Source organism: Podarcis melisellensis (genome assembly GCF_964234715.1).
Source record: "Podarcis melisellensis genome assembly, chromosome: 15".
In the NCBI taxonomy this organism is placed as follows: domain Eukaryota; kingdom Metazoa; phylum Chordata; class Lepidosauria; order Squamata; family Lacertidae; genus Podarcis; species Podarcis melisellensis.
The window spans coordinates 43714781-43732530 of record NC_138532.1 but is presented as its reverse complement, the minus strand read 5'-3'; the positions used below and the strand labels follow the sequence as shown (position 1 = coordinate 43732530).

The window sequence follows — 17750 nt, the reverse complement described above, 5'->3', positions numbered from 1 at the left end:
AAAGAGAAGAGAGGCTCGGCCTTGAGGTTTGTTCGTTTCTGCGGGTTCGGAGCAAGGCGGGATGACAGCTTGAACGTGCACGTGCGCGTTCGTTTCCATCACACCCACCGTATCTCCGGAGGTCAAATGGAAACCGGAAGTGACAGTTACGTTGGGGTTTTTTCCGTTTGAGACGCGGACCTTTCCTTATCTCTATGGCTTTTTTGTGCCAGTCTCTGCATCGCTCGCTACTGTGCTATGGAGGAAATGCCGGTTTTGACATCTTGGTGCGCACGCGCAGCGCAAGCGCTCTCTTTTCCTCCACATCCGAGCACATGCTGGCTGGGGGCTGATGGGAGTTGTAGTCCAGAACATCTGGAGGACATCCAGGCTGCCCTACCTTGTGGCCTATTGAGTTAGGGTAGAGAGACTGTAGCAGCCCTATATATTTTATCATTAGTAATTATTATTATTATTATTATTATTATTATTATTATTATTATTATTATTATTTTATTAGTATAATTATTATAATGCCCCAGCTTCAAGGAGCTGGTGTACATGACCCTCACCCCCTTTAAAACAACCCTGCGAGGTAGGTTAGGCCAAGAGGCAGTGACTGGGTCCCAAGGTCACCCAGGGAGAGCTTAATGGCCAAGTGGGGATTTGAACCCTGGTCCCTTCCAGGTCCTAGTGCGAAACTCCAACTACGATACCACACTGGCCCTTTCTCCTCATTTAATAACTGCATAAACTGTTTAACTTGCTTTTAAATGGCACGAGGTGCTTTACTGCGAGCCACCCTGGGCCCTTGTGTCAAAGGTCAAGGAATAAATCTTATTATTTCATTGTGACCTCTCTTTTGAGAGAGAAGGTGGGAGGTTAAGAGAGGACACGTTATTCCAGGTCTCCGCTGCCACAGGATAAAGCCACGCCTGTTAGCCAGATGCAGCAAACTATAAAGAGGAATTACGCAAAGGAGAGGGCCCAGGCAGCTGTTGCAAAATGGAGAAGAACAAAAAGTGCCCATTGCTCTGACCAGACCCAACGATGCAATCCTACGTGGGCATACATTGACGCAAGCTCTACTTGTGTTTCTGTGGGGTTTTGCTCCCAAGAAAGTGTGCCTGGCGTTGTAGCCTCAAGCACCTGACATCACGTTGAAAAATCTGTCTAGTATCCATAGTAAAATGGTTACATCTTCACTAAGTGCCACCGGACTCTTGGTGAGCAGCAAAAAAGGCGCAGGCACCTCACACCAGGCATGCCTGTATGTCAGGATGGATGGGGGATCTGTGGTCCTCCATATGTAAAATATTGCCAAAGCAAACTGGAAGCTGAGAGGGCAGGGGTTGCTTTTCATTGTACGCCTTTAGGCGCCAGGTGAAAACATCCCTCTTCAACCAGACCTTTGGCTGATTACATCCAATACCCTTTTCAATGTATTTGGGGCAAGGTTATTGGTATGTTTTTGTTCTTTCACCCAATGTGCGACTCAAACCCATGAGCCAGAGATGTATATTGTGTTACTTTTATCTTGTATTTTTATGTTGTGAACCACCCTGAGAACTATGGGTAGCGGGATGGTTCACTATTACTACTACTACTACTACTATAATCTGTTTTCCTCAGCCATTAGAAAGGATGGGCCTTCCTAGAACAATGGCCTTTATACATTTCGCTCTGTAAATGCCCACAAAAGATTGACAGTAACCCTAAATAATAATTGTTTTATTATTGTTATTTATTAGATTTACATACCACCCTTCATCAAAAGGGCAATTCACAAGATAAATCCGGACTAAATAAACTAGGGCAGGCATGTCCAAAATCCGTTTCGGGGGCATAATCCGGTCCACCGGTCGGTTTAATCTGGCCCCTGTGGCAGTTTGTTTCCTGGGGTAAAATCCTAAAAAAAGGTCAACAACTTTGGTCGGCCCTCAACTTCATCATATCTGGCCCTCTTTGAAAAGTTTGGACACCACTGATCTAGGGCAACCACAGATCAGGTTGCAAAGCGCTCTTGAAAAACTGCCCAGCACTGCTTTACCAAAAGGCAACCCATTAAGGCTCCCATTTTACAGATGAAGGGCACTGAGGCTGAGATCATTAGACCTAAGTAGTAAGGGACAACAAAACTGTTGCCTGAGTGACCACTTCAATTTATTGAGAGCACGGCAGCTGCATCAGAGCCCAGAAGGGTCTCTGGCTGAAAGAGACAAGCCCTTGCCCTGACTCAAAGTGATGCAGACAAACTGAGATGGGAATGCCAGGCTCCAGGCAGCAGCTTCTGAAATGTTTGCGTCTCTTCTCCTGCTAGCACAGAGTGAAGCCTACACCCACCCCAGGCAGCAGTCACTGTGCGAGCCAGAGAGAGCGTGAGATTCAGCCACATGATCTGGGGGTCCACATCGCATGAAACCAGGGAGATGTGCATGTGCGCAATTTCAGTGAAAGATACTCATTGGCAACTTGGCACTGCCGTTTCCTCCTTGTGTATTAACCTTATGCTGGCCGTGGGTCCATCTGTAGTACTTCCCTTGACACAACACGCGCCTGAAATGGGACCTGAGGCAGGAGAGCCAGGCCGCCCCCGTCAAGCAATTGCTGCAGGCTTTGGGACAGGAAAGAAGAAGAGGTTGGGAAGAAGTCCTTGGGACCGGTTGCTGGCGAGACCCATGAGCAGGAAAGCAGGGCCTTGTCGTTCGCTTGGAGTGGCCCCTTCCGTGGCAAGGCCGGGCTGCTGCAGGGGGAGCGACGGCTCTCATTTCTTCAGCTGCACAGAAAGCTTCAGGTGCACATCGCAGAGGAAAGCGTTCATCAGGTCAGAGCCGGCCTCCTGGGCGATCTTGCTGATCAGGTGGCCGCGGGAGCCAATGAGCATCTTCTGCTCCGGGGGAAGGCGAAGGCGAAGGCCAAGGAGAAAGGAGTGTCAGTGGGAATCGAGACAGCTTATCATTTGTGGCATCACAGCCTAGGCATCCTTTTTTGCTCACCCTACCCCATTCCCCAGCTGAGAAGCTTATCTGCAACTACAGAAAGTTCATTGGGAAGAAGGCTTATATTAGAACATAAGAACAGCCTGCTGGATCAAGCCAATGGCCCATCTTGTCCAGCATCCTTTGGTCATAGGGGCCAACGAAATGTCCCAATGAGAACTCCCCGAGCAAGATTTGAGCGCAAGAGCCCTCTCCTCCCCCTGGGGAGAAATCAGCATTCAGAGAGCATTGGAGGTTGCTGCCTCCAACCGCCATCCTGGCTAGTAGCCATCAATAGCCCTCTCCTCCTCCTCCATGGATTTGTCTAACCCTCTTTCAAACCACCCAGGTTGGTGGCCATGACTTCCTCCTGTGGGAGAGAGTTCCACAGCCTAAGTATGGGCTGCATAAAGAAGGTCTTCCCCTTTTATGTGCCCTGAATTTTCCAACACTCGTTGTTTGTTAAACTGCTCTGAGAATTGTAGTTCTGTGAGGTGGGAGGGGCTAGGGGAGCAGCCTAAAGATTCTCAGCAGGCTTATCAAAATACAGATCCTTGAAACAGCCTCGGCCCCGTAGACCCTAAGGAGCGTCTCCACCCTCATCGTTCAGCCCAGACACTGAGGTCCAGCTCCGAGGGCCTTCTGGCAGTTCCCTCCCTGCGAGAAGTGAGGTTACAGGGAACCAGACAGAGGGCCTTCTCGGTAGTGGCACCCTCCCTGTGTGACACCCTACCATAAGAAGTCAAGGAAATAAACAACTATCTCACTTTTATAAGGCATCTGAAGGCAGCCCTGTTTAGGGAAGTTTTTAATGTTTGATGTTTTATCGCTTTAATAATAATAATAATAATAATATTCTGTTGGGAGCCGCCCAGAGTGGCTGGGGAAACCCAGACAGATGGGTGGGGTATAAATAAAAAATTATTATTATTATTATTATTATTTAGTTCCCATGATTCTTTGGGGGAAGCCACAGCTGAAGTGTCATGAAGCTGCTTTAAATGCCTATGGTGGAGACGGTCCCTCTCTTCATGGCCACTACCATTACTGCTTTGGGATGGAGGTTTAGGGGAAAAAATAGCCACCCTCAATGCCAAATTGAGAGCTTGGCAGAAATGTTTCTCTTGGCTGGTGGCGGGAGGAGAGAGACACCTTCTGACCAGGTACTCACCACGTGCGTCTCCTTCTGGACTATCAACTTCTGCACGATGACCAGCTCCCCGCCAGGCCCCTCTTCCCAGACCTCCGTCCTCTGCAAGGAAAAGAGGAGGAGCCCTCAGGTCTGCAGTGGAGGGGAGCGCACATGCTAGGATGTGTAAGGAAGGGAAGAAGGGGACAGGATCCCAACCCATCACCTCCTGGCCCTCCCCGCCTCACCTGGGTCACCGTGTAGGGCACTTCCTCAGGCAGATACTCGAGAAGCTTCTCTCGGATGATGTTATCACAGACCTCCTGCGGGGTCTGGGTGGTCAGGACCTCGCTGTGGAACTCCCAGGGGCCTGGCCTGGCCTGCTTCAAAAGGTACCTCTGTTGGAAACAAGAGCCAGGGTCAGGCCAGGAGGGTTGGACTAGATGTCCCCTACAGGTCCCTTCCAACTCTACAGTGCCATGATTCTTGCATTACTGCCTCTGGGGGGGCGGAGGGTGTTTGGCATTTTGATTTTACTTTATTTTCTATACCACATTTACATCACACCTTCTTTTGTGCAAATAGCTCAACGTGGTGGATGTGGTTCTCCCCCTCATGATCTTACCCTCACAACAACCCTGTGAGGTAGGCATGGTGGAGAAAGAGAGAGAGACTGGCCCCAGGTCAGCCAGAGAGCTTTGTGGCTGAGTAGGGGATTCGAACCCTGGCCTCCCAGCTTCAGACCAATGGCACACCAACCCAGCCTCCTGTTCTATAACAGACCTGGAACAACTTGGGTCCAGGGTGCCTCAGGCCCTGCCTGAACCCTTCTATCGCTGCTCAGTCAAGTGAGATCACCTGCAGGAGCGCCACTGGCCGTTCCTTTTATGGGAAGGCTCGTCTGACAACAAGAAACCAAGGCTTCATTGTGATCGGCCCAGTCTTGTGGAACTCTCTGCCACTAGAGATTCAGCAGGCACCCTTTCTGTGCTGAATTTTAAATGCCTGCTGAAAACATTTCTATTCTGCCAAAGAAGGCAAATAAGAAGACATCCTTCCACAACGGTTGATTGACGTCTGTTTTTAACCTTCTAATTCTGTAAACCGCTTTGATTTATTTTTTACGACACAGCAGCATACAAATATTATTTATGCATGAAACAAATAAAAGCATTATTTCGATAAAATGCAAGGCGGGGCCAGCCTTCCCTCTGTCCCGTCCCCCCATCCCCCCAAAGGAAATTGTGGCCAGGCAGAAGTCTTCCCTCCCGCCCAGTCCTACCTGGAGATGCTATTGGGGACTGAAACCTAGGACCCACCACATGGCAAAGCAGGAACCCCAAGCATGACCCCAAGCAACAGCCCTGAGATTTACCTTCAGAGTCTCCACTTCCTCTCTCTCCGTAGCAGCCAGCATAAAGATCTCCTGGAAGCCGGGCCAGCCCTTCCTGGCTTTCTCCCTCACATGTTTCCTGTTCTCCTTTGCAGGAACCGAGTCTTCTGCAGCCTCACTGGCTTCACCATCCAAAACGGAGCCAGGCTGAGGCCCTTGATCTGCCTCCAGATGCCTGGTCTCTGGGGACGGGTGTTCAGAGGTCGCTGACGCCTGGGTGACCTCAGTAAGGGAGTCTGGCTTGACTCTGGACTTGACTTTCAGCTTCTTTCCATTGACGACCCCCTCGGTCAGCTCCGTCACCAGGTACAGCAGGAGAAATTTCTTCTTCAGAAGGTCCACCTGAAACAGAAGAAATGGGAGGGAATCAGGAGTTGCAGGAATGTATTTACTTATTTATTTCCTAAAATTTATGCACCACTTGATTGCGGGGAGGAAAACCCTCAAAGCAGTTTGTGAAAAGATAAAGCTAAAGCAACAATAGACTAAAGGCAGATTAAAACACCTTTTGACTTCCTAAACATCTGGCCAGGCTTGTCTAAACAACGTTTTTAGAAGGTGCTGAAAAATGTGTAGCGAAAGTGCCTGCCTGATGTCAATAGGCGGGGAGTTCCAAAGTGTAAGTGCTGCCACACTATATTACAATTGTGGAATGAGTAGTATGTGCCAGCTGTAATGGCCAGTTCTCTCAGCTGAGGTGGTTGAGGGGCCTGCTCCCTAGCCCCTTGGCTCAACTGAACTTTATCCCTTCGCCAGGATTTCCGGCTTGCATTGTTGCCTGAAAAACATCGAAAGAAATCTCAATATTAGTGGCATCTAGGGAAGATGGCATCAGCAGCTCCAGGGGTAAAGCAGAACTGGAGATGAGTGGCATCGAGGCCACAGGATGCCAAAGGCATGGTAAAAAAATAGCAGTGAAAATAAAGATGCAAGTCTAAGTAGCAATCATATATATGAATGAGAGAGGAAGACGAGATTAAGGTTAGAGCTGCATAGATTAGAGAGGAGATCTATCAGCTAAAGCATTTGATAAGAGATGAGGGCAATTTTAGTCAAGGGTGCAAATTTTAACAAACTGCAAGCACTCTTGATTGTTTTCTGCAGCTGTTTTTGGTTCTGCTGTGGTTTCTGCACCACGGAACAAAAAAAGAACCTTTTGGCAATAAATGGAAATTGTTGCTATATTACATTCTCTAGCCCTGCAGCCCATCCTTTTGGGATAAGGGAATTGGGCACACTCACCTTGTTCAAGACAAGGATGCTGGGAAGATCAGGGAACCGAGCCAGACACTTGAGCACCTCTGGATGGAGGCGGTTCCGGGTATAATGGTCCGAAACATCCACGAGAACTAGCACTTCAAAGGAGGAAGTGGGGGTTACAAGGTCAGCCTGGGTCAACCTTTCACTCCCAAGCAGCAGACAGCCACCAGCCCATCTTAAAGCAAAATGATCCTTAACGGTAACATCAACTGGTCCAAGGAGGAAAAAAGCCTCTAGCGCTGGCAGCCCAGAGTGTGGTTAGAGTGTTGGACTATGACCTGGAAGAACAGGGTTCGAATCCCCACTTGACCACAAAGCTTACTGAGTGACCTTGGGTCAGTCGCTCACTCTCAGCATAATCTACCCCACAAGGTTGTTGTGGAGATTAAATGAGGAGGGGGAGGACCTGCAGGACCGCCTCTCCCAGTCTGCCCCACGGAGGACCTTACGGTCCATAAATAGCAACACCCTAGAGGTCCCGGGCCCTAAGGAAGTTAAATTAGCCTCAACCAGGGCCAGGGCCTTTTCAACACTGGCTCCTGCCTGGTGGAACGCTCTGTCTCATGAGACCAGGGCCCTGCGGGATCTGATTTCTTTCTGCAGGGCCTGTAAGACAGAGTTGTTCCGCCTGGCCTTTGGCTTAGAATCAATTTGATTCCCTCCCTCTTTCTTTTTTGCTTTCTCCTCCTGTGAAGAGGCTGCATCTTAATGTTTTAATGTTGTATTTTAATCATGTTTTTTAAGTTGTATTTTAATCAACTTGTTTTTATTATTGGTTGTTAGCCGCCCTGAGCCCGGTCTTGGCTGGAGAGGGTGGGGTATAAATAAATTTATTAATTTATTCCATGGAGAAAAAAACGGGATATAAAGCAATGTGCACCCCCCCATTTATATCCCCACAGCCTTCTGAGGTAGGACAGGCTGAAATATAGTGATTGGCCTGGAGTCACCCAGTGAGTCATGGCTGAGTGGAGATTTGGACCCTGGTCTCGCAGGTCCTAGCCCAACACTCTAAGCCCTGCACCACACTGGGACACTGGTTCATCCTTCCCACCATCACCACATAAATCACTGCAGCAGCAAAGGATGGCGACCACTAAGTGGTCCAGGGGTGGCATGATGGGAGAGAGAGGTCAAGGTAAGAAAAGGAAACCAAGTCCCTACCTAGGTCTGCATTCTTCAAGCTCTTACAGGGGTCGTAAAGCAGAGTTTTTTCCAACTGATGCCTGAAAGAAAAGTTGAAAGAAACACACAGCGTGAATTCAGTACTTCCCAGCCCCAAGAGAACTGCTTCTCTCCGAGGCTCCAGTTACTTCTATACCTTTTGGCTTTGAGGCGTGTGGTGAGGCCTGGAGTGTCCAAGACAACCTAGGCAAAGAAACAGAGAATCAAATCACTTAAAGGGTTTAAGAAAACACTTGGCTGAAGAAATGAATTTGCTCATTGAGAACTTCACTGAATAAAAAAAGGAGAGAGGAATTCCTGCTATAAGGGAGTAGAACAGAATACTCCTCAATTAATGAATGGTAGCTCTGCCGTCAACCATGTTAGCTGAACATGGGAGTCTCCATGTTTTGGAGTATCACACCACCAAATGCCAGTCGCTGTGGGCAAACAGCACCAAACCTTGGCATGTGAGTTTCACAAGGCGTGCCTGGGGTGTTGGGGCAGGGAGTGCTTGGGCCAATTCTTAATACCAACCAGCTGAGTATCGTCCTTTGTGATGACGCCCTGGGCATTGCGCCTGGTCGTGTGCACCTTCTTGGAGACAGGCAGGACCTGTCAAGGAGAGAAGCAAAGGGGTGGTATAATGCAAGGGAGTGCTGGAGGGCTGCCCCAATCCTCCCACACCCATGGAGGCTGTGCGCTCCAGCTCATTACCTTCCGTCCCAAGAGCTGGTTCGACAGGGTTGATTTCCCAGCATTTGGAGCCCCAATGATGGCGATTCTCAAGATCTTGGGATTCTCAGGCTGATCCGGCTGGTGCCCCAGCAAAATGTCTTGCTCAGCTGCAGAAAGAACGCCCAGACATCACTTGCTATTTCCAGTGGTTTCACATGAACAATCTCTATGGGACCTCAATACTTTGCGAGTCCCAATAGATTAAACTAAAGGCTTCCACATCCAGAACTAGGCTAATTTTGTGATTGCAAGTTGTTTGCGGCACTCATCTCACTTTATTGGCCGAGGAAGCCGGCGTACAGCTTCCGGGTCATGTGGCCAGCATGACTAAGCTGCTTCTGGAGAACCAGAGCAGTGCATGGAAATGCCATTTACCTTCCCGCCAGAGTGGTGTCTATTTATCTACTTGCACGTTGATGTGCTTTCAAACTTCTAGGTTGGCAGGAGCAGGGATCAAGTAACGGGAGCAAATCCCGTTGCGGGGATTCGAACCGCCAACCTTCTGATTGGCAAGACCTAGGCTCAGTGGTTTAACCCACAGCGCCACCCGCGTCCCTACGATAATTCCAATCAGCTTCTACCAAAGGAATTCCAATCAGCTTCTACCAAAGGAAATCAATTTCGGCCTGCTACCCAAACATAACTGACAGAAGTCAAGGTTCACCTTTAAAGGCGCTCAAAGGCGGTGGGTGCTGACCAACCAAAGATGGGGCATCTTCTTTAGTAATCCCAAGGATGTAATCCAGGGCAGAGTCGTTTCCATACAAGCGAGCAGGGACAGTCCTGCCCTGATGGGATGGGTCCTTCGAGAAATGGAGGCTGATACCTAAAGCAAATAGCAAGAGAGAAAACCCACATTTTAGAAATACTGCTATTGCAGATCAAGGATGTGGTGGGGAAACCTCAGGACCAAGAACCCAGAATGTCAGGCATTTGTGGGGGTTGAACTTGCTCTGATACGAGCTGAACTATGGTTGTGACGGCACAGAATGCTGGCAAACATTACAGCTACTCATAAGAAGATAAGATGAGCTTGCTGGATCGGGCCCAACTAGTCCAGCATTTTGTTCTCACATTGGCTGACCAGATACCCCAATGGGAAACCTTCAAGCAGGATTTGAGCACAAGAGCCCCCTCCTGGAGTTTCCAGCAACTGGTATTCAGGCATATTCCTGCCTCCAGCAGTGGTGGGCAAAGCATAGCTATCATGGCTAATAGTAATGCATTTGTCTACTTTTTAAAAGCCATCTAGGTTGTCAGCCATCACTGCCATCTATGGAAGTGAGTTTTCCAGTTTAACTATGCACTACATGAAGAAGGATTTCCTTTTCACTCTCCTGAATCTTCAAGCATTCAGCTTCAATGGATGCCCACATGTTCTAGTGTTAATGAGAGAGGCAGGAAAATTCTCAGGAACCAAAGAGTGTTTGCAGTCAATCTGCCGAGAAAGAAGGGGAAGGAGGAGTACACTTTCCTCTGGTGAAAGCAGGTTCTAGAAATGGAAACACTTTTGCAGGTAGGCTAAACAATAGAGTGGTACCTCGGTTTATGAACTTAATCCATTCCGGAAGTCTGTTCTTAAACCGAAATCGTTATTAAACCAAGGCGCACTTTCCCTAATGAGGCCTCCCACTGCCAGTGCCCTTCCACCGTTCGGATTCTGTTTGTAAACTGGTAAAGTTCACAAACCAGGACACTACTTCCAGTTTTGCGGAGTTCGTAAACAGAATAGTTCGTAAACAGGACTGTTCTTAAACCAAGGTACCACTGTACAAAGTAATTCCAGGAAGTAGGGCTATTAAAGGCCAGGAAGCACAGAGGCACTATTGGCAGGAAGAAGGGAGCTAAGGCAAATGACTTTCATGCAGAACAACAGGAGAAAACGGGCAGCTTCCTTATACTGAGTAAGGTCAATAAACTCAGTATTGTTTACTTTGGCTGGCAGCAACTCTCCAATGTTTTAGCTGCTAGCTGGAGATGCTACTTGGCATTGAACCTGGAGCAGGTTCTGCATTGAATCTGCATGCAAAGCAGGTGTCGTGCCAGCACTTAAGATATAATTAACGAATGAATGAATTGCCCACCCTTCAGCCTAAGCTCCCAGGTCGGCTTGCAGCATTAAAAACAATATTAAAGACCAGTGGCCCTTTCCCTAAAACTAAAAAGGCTTTAGCTTTGGGCCTTCTACTCGGCTGATCTATCTACAGATTAATCCAGCTTCCCGCCAGTGAGACCTCACAACATGCGGCGGCGAGTTCCAAAGATTAACCAAGCCCAACGCCACCTGAGCAGGCGCAGCGCGACGACGGCCTCCCTCTCCCCGCCGAGGCCCCAAGTCCGGCCAGGCCCAAGGCCCGCCAGCCACGCCGGGCCAGGCACGCCGCCGCCACCGCCGCCATGGCAACCACCGGCGCCGCCGTCGAAGCTCAAGAAACGCCTCGGCGGACGGGCGGCGCCATCTTGGCGGCACGAAATGCATTCTGGGAGGGAGGGGGAAGAAAGCAGCCGTGCAATCTGATTGGCTGGAGGGGGCGGAAGAGGGGAACCATAGAGAGCAAGGGTGGCGGTGGCGAGAGCGGCTTCGATGACGGAAGTCGGAGGAAGAGCCTGGAGCAACTGCTATTATTATTATTATTATTATTATTATTATTATTATTATTATTATTATTATTATTATTATTATTATTATTATTATTATTATTATTATTATTATTATTATTACAACTTAGTACAACCTGAGGGGTGAGCTTAACTCTCTGCCCCCCTCATTCCAGTTCGCCCGGCGGAAACAGGAAGGGTCACCACCGGAAATGGGAAGTGATGTCACTTCCGAAAGAGTATCCATTGCATACCCGTTTTTCCGCAGTCACAGGGCGGCCGTTTTCAGTCACGTGATCACACTTGAATCCGTGCAATCTATTTCCCACGATGAACAGCGCAGGGAGTCACTTCATGCCAGCGAATAAACGGAAGGCGGAAGAGACGGGAAAGCGCTCACAGAGTTGCGAGACAAAACCAAGCCTCTGAGGACGTGGACGAGGAATTAAGTTTCCTGGACCTGGGAGACGCGTCTGTCTTGATATAGGGAACCATTTGCAGGGGAAATGAGGAAAAACATCAATAAGCATCGTTGTTGTCGAGTCGTTTAGTCGTGTAGTTGTTACTTTACAGATCAGTAGGCCAGCGCAGAGGGGGGTCCTGTCTGGAAGTGTCAGAGCCAAGCAGGGAAGCTCCTAAGCTGTTGTGGAGAGTGAGAGAGGAGGACTGCGGACCGTCTCTCCTCTCCCGCAGCAGAACTGCAGATTTATTCCTCTTGCACTTCCTTGCTAGAGCGATCGTCAAGAAACGGCTTTGTCGACAGAGCAGGAGGCTGAGCTCACTGAGCTTTGCAGAAATATTAAAACAAACCGTTTTGTTAAACGAATAGGGGGCTACCAGGGGGCCTGCCAGCCACAACGCCCCTCTTCTCCCTCCACTGTTGGAGGCAGCAAATGCCTCTGAATGCTTTGTTGTTGTTTAGTCGTGTCCGCCTCTTCGTGACCCTCTGGACCAGAGCACGCCAGGCACTCCTGTCTTCCACTGCCTCCCGCAGTTTGGTCAAACTCATGCTGGTAGCTTCGAGAACACTGTCCAACCATCTCGTCCTCTGTCGTCCCCTTCTCCTTTTGCCCTCCATCTTTCCCAACATCAGGGTCTTTTCCAGGGAGTCTTCTCTTCTCATGAGGGGGCCAAAGTATTGGAGCCTCAGCTTCAGGATCCATCCTTCCAGTGAGCTCTCAGGACTGATTTCCTTAAGAATGGATAGGTTTGATCTTCTTGCAGTCCATGGGACTCTCAATAGTCACCTCCAGCACCAGAATTTAAAAGCATAAATTCTTTGGCGATCAGCCTTCTTTATAGTCCAGCTCTCACTTCCATACATCACTACTGGGAAAACCATAGTTTTAACTATACGGACCTTTGTTGGCAAGGTGATGTCTCTGCTTTTTAAGATGCTGTCTAGGTTTGTCATTGCTTTCCTCCCAAGAAGCAGGCTGGCCACATGACCTGGAAGCTGTCTGTGGACAAATGCTGGCTCCCTCGGCCTATAGAGCAAGATGAGCGCCACAACCCCAGAGTCGTCCGCGACTGGACCTAATGGTCAGGGGTACCTTTACCTAACTTATCTTGTAATTTTAATGGGATTGTATATCCCAAGTTGCTCAGAGTAGAGTTTGTGCCTCCTCTAGCCAACTCACCCTTTCCCACGACCCTGCAAGGTGAATGCCCCCAGGCTGGCCTAGAGAGCTTCATGAGAGTGAAGAAGTCAAGCCCAGCCTCCCTTTTCAAGGTCTCTACTTTCCATTATTCCTTTTCCTGCTAACCAGATGATGCCGTAAGTATCAAGTAGTGGGTTGACAAAGCAGGCGACAGAGTTTTATCCAAGTGGTTTTTTATAGTAAGCTGGAACTGAACTGAACAGCTCAGCCGGCCTGCTTTTATAGGCAGCCGGCTGTCAACATTGTAACAACAACAGCCCAGGGTTGCCCGCCTAAATTAACTGAAATGGACCTGAGTGAAAACTATATACACAATACCCCTGGTGGCCAGAGTGAGCACTTCAATACATAACAGTAAGTTTCAGTGTTCTGAGCATTAACATTCTAGGTCTAGGACACATGTTCCATTCACAGGGAGGGGCCCTTTTAGGCCTCACCCCCACCTTTCACAAACCACCCTAAAGCCCACCCCGTGTTCCCAAGGGGTTGTGGATTTAGATGGGGAGTGGACAGTAAGAGCTGTTTGACAGCGGGACGGTGTTGTGGACTCTCCTTCCTTGGAGGTTTTTAAGCAGAGGTTGGATGGCCATCTGTCAGGGATGCTTTAGTTGAGATTCCTGCATGGCAGCAGGGGGTTGGACTGGATGACCTTTGGGCTTCCCTTCCAACTCTACCATTCTAAGATTATATGGAGGGCAAGCTTCTGCAATTTCTTCCCTCAACAGAGCTCAGATGTGCTTTCGAGAAACCTGTGGCACAATTTGAAACTTTCAAGGATTGTGTTCTAATTTTCCCTCTTCCCACAGTGCTGGCTTCAGAATTTTGGGGCACAGCATTCCCAATAGCCCTCCCCCGACAGCAATGAGAAACTGAGCCTTTGGTGTCATCGACCCAGTCTGATGGAACTCACTGCCACTAGAGATTCAGCAGGCGCCTTTTGTTTCAACTTTAAAATGTCTGCTGAAAACTTTCCCATTCTGCCAGGCTTACACAGGCAATTAAGAATGCATCTTTCCACTGATGTCTGCTTTTTACTTTTTTTGTATGTTTTTATTGCGGTCAACCTCTTTTATATATTTTATATGACACAGTATGCAAATGTTTTATAAATAAATAAAAATAAATACCACAGGCTTTATGCCCAGAGGTGTGCTCCAGTTGGCCATCCTTGGGAACCCCTCCCTCTGCAAATAAAAGGGAAACGCAAAAGCTTCTAGAACTTTTTTTATTTCTTACAGGAGCAAGAAAGAAGTGGCCTGATATAGGCCGATGTGAAAAGGAGCCCCCTTTCATCAGATGAAGCTGAAATTCCTGCTTCTTTGGAGTCAGATGGTGGGCAAGATGGCAGAAGAACCATTACCATTACTAAACTCAGTAATGGTAACGGTTTTGCTGACACCCCGCAAGATTTGTCTTCTGAGCAGGATTGCATTTTCTTCTTGTTGTCCAGTCAATGTTGCACACACGCACACACACCCCGGCAAAACAAACTCTAAGCTGGTTCTAGCTTTTTTCCAAAAAGGATGACGGGAAAATCTTGTTTCTGAATAACTGCTGCTAAGGCAAGTGAAAAATCTTGGGCTAGAAAAGACACGCAGTCTGAGCTGCCAATAAGTCAGCTTCTTAGATATATTTCCTGTGGTCCAATGGAAGACTAAAGAAGGGTGCCCTTCCCCTCATTACTGTCAGGGATAGGGACCCTGTTGTCCTCCAGGTGTTGCAAGGATCAGGGCAGAAGGGGGCTGAGTCTAGCAACATCTGGAGGGACGTAGAAGAAGGTCAGAAGAGCTCTGCTGGATCAGGCCAATGGCCCACCTAGCTCAGCATCCTGTTCTCACTGGGGCCAAGCAGATCCTATTATGGGAAACCTGAAAGCAGGACCCAAGAGCCGTTTCCCCTCTTGCAGTTTCCAACAACCAGTACTCAGAGGCCTCACTGTCTCCAGCTATGGAGGCAGAGTACAGCCATTGCAGCTAGTAGCCATTATTAGCCCTCTGTGAATTTGTCTATTCTTTTAAAGCCATCCAAGCTGGTAGCCATCTCTTCCTCCTGTGGGAAGGAGTTCCATAGGTGAACTGCACTGCTCTGAAATACCTAGATTTAATAGCGGGGGAGACAGAGAAGGTCCCATATTTCACAGTCATTCTGGTGGGGTGAAGACCCCCGGTGGAAAGGCCTTAAAAATAAAGCTGGGCTCTGCGCTTTTAAAATAATCAGTTTCTATCCAACCACCCCAACCAAGCTGGGCTCAGCCCAACCTCAGCTCCGGTGGGGAGCGCTGAGGACAACGAAAGGGTTGCTTTGGGATCTCGGCGGCTCCAGGAGTTCAAGGTAGTACATCATCTATACTGTAGTGTCTCATTCCAACTTACAGTATATGATGATATCCAGCCTGGAACCTCAATGGGTTGGTTTCGCTCCGCAGCAGACTTTGGCGAGTGGGGAGCTGGAAGGAGAAGGAATGCAGGTTTAGGTGTGGGAAACTCACACTGGGAATTCGAACCCGCTCCCCCGCTACAAAACTGACATGTGGACTCTGCCAAAATTTAATCATTCACACAATGCTAGACTCACCAGTGCAACTCTCTCATTCTCACACCAGGACTTACTTTATTCTTTTTAATGTGTGTATCAGCTGTCTCCCAACTTAATTTTGTACTACAATTTCCATCATCTCTAGCCAGAATGGAGCACAGTCAAGGAGGATGGGATTTGTAGTCCAGAGCATCTGGAGGGCACCATCTTGCAGGAGAAAGCTGGTGTATTTTCATAGAATTTGGAGGGAACCCAAGGGTCATCTAGTCCAACCCCCTTCCAAACACAGCTCAAGAATCCCCGACAGGTGACCACCTAACATCTGTTTTAAAACTTCCAATGCATGCCGTACTGGGCAAGACACCCATCTGTGGCAGGTTCTCACAGCCTTTTTTTAGAGCTGCACAGTGTGGTATAGTGGTTAGAGTATTGGACTGCAGTTGGGTTAAGAGACCCATGGGTTCAGACCCCTCTCAGCTCTAAAACTGACTCAGCCTGGCCTGCCTGGTGCAGTTGTTGTAGGGAGAATATAGGGTGGGTGAAGGGGAGACCCACATGCAGCCCCCTTGGAACACAAGGAAGAAAGGCTTGTGCATGAGGGCCGATACAAGTGCACAAAAATTCTATATATATATAGAGTTTGAAGGGTCTCCTGAGGGTCATGTATTCCAGCCCCCTGCAATGCAGAAATCTTTCTCCACTCATACACCCCCACCCCCACAGCCAGAGTTATTTAATAGCATTTATTAAGTGCTTAATATTTAAAATCTGTTAAGTCATCTACAAAAAGGGCTGTAGCCGCCTAAGGCTTAACTCAAGCGTGGAGCCTAAATGAGTCGTAACCATTCATATTAGTAGGTCTACTCTGAGTAGGACAAACATCCTCAGGAAAACAACATACCCCGATTCGTTGTAAGGGTTCTTCCACCACCACTTCCCGCAAACGAATGAGTCATACTCAGAGGAGACCCATTTAAATTATTAGGTCTTATGTTAGCTGGGTTTAATTTATTCTCTATTGCTTCAGACGTTCTGAAGAGCCCTCTTGCAAGTAATTTTAAAAAAAATCATATGGTATTTATTTATTTATTTCAGACATTTTTATGCTGCTTAACGCCTGTAGTTTTTAAGCGGTGTACAACGAGGCTATGCAAAATAAATGCAAGAGAGAGGAAATCTGTTAAAATGAACAGATAACTCTCAGGGAAATATTATTGTTTTTAATGCCAGACGATACATATAATATAAATGTGTGTGTGTGTGTCTTCCAACTAAGTCGAACACAAAATGCGTATATATTTTCTAAATATATTCTCTATATATGTTCTAAATATATTTTCTAAATATTCAATAAAGCAGTGCAAATATTCTTTTAGAAAGAGAAAAGGCATCTAAAACAGTGCAAGCTATCCAGACACAGCCCTAATAACCTGCCCCATTCCTTTTGCTTACCATTCTGAGTTGCAAGGGATGCCCTCCAAGATCCGCATCTGATGGGGGCTTCTGAAGAAGACCTTTATATACCCTGGGCCTTATTTGCATAGCTGCTCAGCCCTGCCAACCCGTTTCAGCTCTCCCTTTGCATGAACTTGGCACCCCTCCACCCCACACCCTGACCCACCCACCGCCAGGAACTTCTAGGAAATTAAAGTACTTTGAGGACATCAGGTGGGGAGGGAGGGAGAGACCCGCCGGCCGCCTGAAATGGGACCAGTTCCTAAGAGAAAGGTGCTGAGGGCCACCAACCTCCTTTATGCCCTGTCCTCCTGAGGAGGGGAGACCCAGAGATGAAGTGATAGCCACTTTCCAATATCTGAAGGGCTGTGTCATGGAAGACAGTGCAAGCTTATTTTCTGCTGCTCCAGACAGGAGGACCAGAACCAAAAGATTCAAATGATAATAAAGGCTGAAAATTAGGAAGAACTTAGTAAGGGCTTTTGGACAGTGGAATGGATTAGCAATGGAGGTGCTTCACTGGAGGTGCTTTAAGCTGCGATTCCTGCATTGCAAGGGGTGGGACTAGATGACCGCTGGGGGACCCCCTTCCACATCTACCATTCTGTGATTCTATGACCCAGGAATGTGGGCTAGGAAATGTCCCATGTCAGAGACCTTGGAGGGCCTCTGCCAGTCAGTGTTGGCAATACCGAGCTGGATGAGACCCCCATAGCTACCTGAGTGGTACCTCAGGTTACATGCGCTTCAGGTTACAGACTCCACTAACCCAGAAATAGTACCTCGGGTTAAGAACTTTGCTTCAGGATGAGAACAGAAATCGCGCTGTGGCAGCGGGAGGCCCCATTAGCTAAAGTTAA

General features: G+C 48.2%; 1 protein-coding gene and 1 long non-coding RNA gene across 3 annotated transcripts; both read right to left on the bottom strand.

The window, feature by feature from the left end:
- Positions 1-1689: 1689 nt before the first annotated feature.
- Positions 1690-11119, bottom strand: ERAL1 (Era like 12S mitochondrial rRNA chaperone 1). Of its 2 annotated transcripts, none has more exons than XM_081890526.1 (11): positions 10926-11119; positions 9306-9467; positions 8621-8748; positions 8441-8518; positions 8061-8107; positions 7904-7965; positions 6722-6834; positions 5462-5821; positions 4335-4484; positions 4129-4209; positions 1690-2869 (listed from the first exon to the last, which is right to left on the bottom strand). In XM_081890526.1, the coding sequence occupies exons 1-11, from the start codon at positions 11038-11040 to the stop codon at positions 2744-2746; spliced, it is 1422 nt and encodes a 473-aa protein (XP_081746652.1). In that variant the 5' UTR covers positions 11041-11119; the 3' UTR covers positions 1690-2743. The 2 variants fall into 2 exon arrangements, with proteins under 2 accessions (XP_081746652.1, XP_081746653.1); XM_081890527.1 differs by having other exon boundaries at positions 1690-2866; positions 10926-11118.
- A 2992-nt stretch (positions 11120-14111) lies between these two features.
- Positions 14112-16731, bottom strand: LOC309357430. Its single transcript, XR_014163129.1, has 2 exons — positions 15741-16731; positions 14112-15504 (listed from the first exon to the last, which is right to left on the bottom strand). It is a non-coding gene; the product is annotated as an uncharacterized lncRNA (long non-coding RNA).
- Between the last annotated feature and the right edge of the window lie 1019 nt (positions 16732-17750).

What these genes read in the sequence shown, in the direction of transcription:
- ERAL1 (XM_081890526.1), bottom strand. Translation starts at nt 11,040, where the DNA reads ATGGCGGCGGTGGCGGCGGCGTGCCTGGCCCGGCGTGGCTGGCGGGCC. An exon ending in GCCTTTGAGCGCCTTTAAAG is followed by an intron (nt 8,749 to 9,305) that starts GTGAACCTTGAC and finishes TTCTTTCTGCAG; the next exon opens with CTGAGCAAGACATTTTGCTG. An exon ending in CAAAGGACGATACTCAGCTG is followed by an intron (nt 8,108 to 8,440) that starts GTTGGTATTAAG and finishes TTCTTTGCCTAG; the next exon opens with GTTGTCTTGGACACTCCAGG.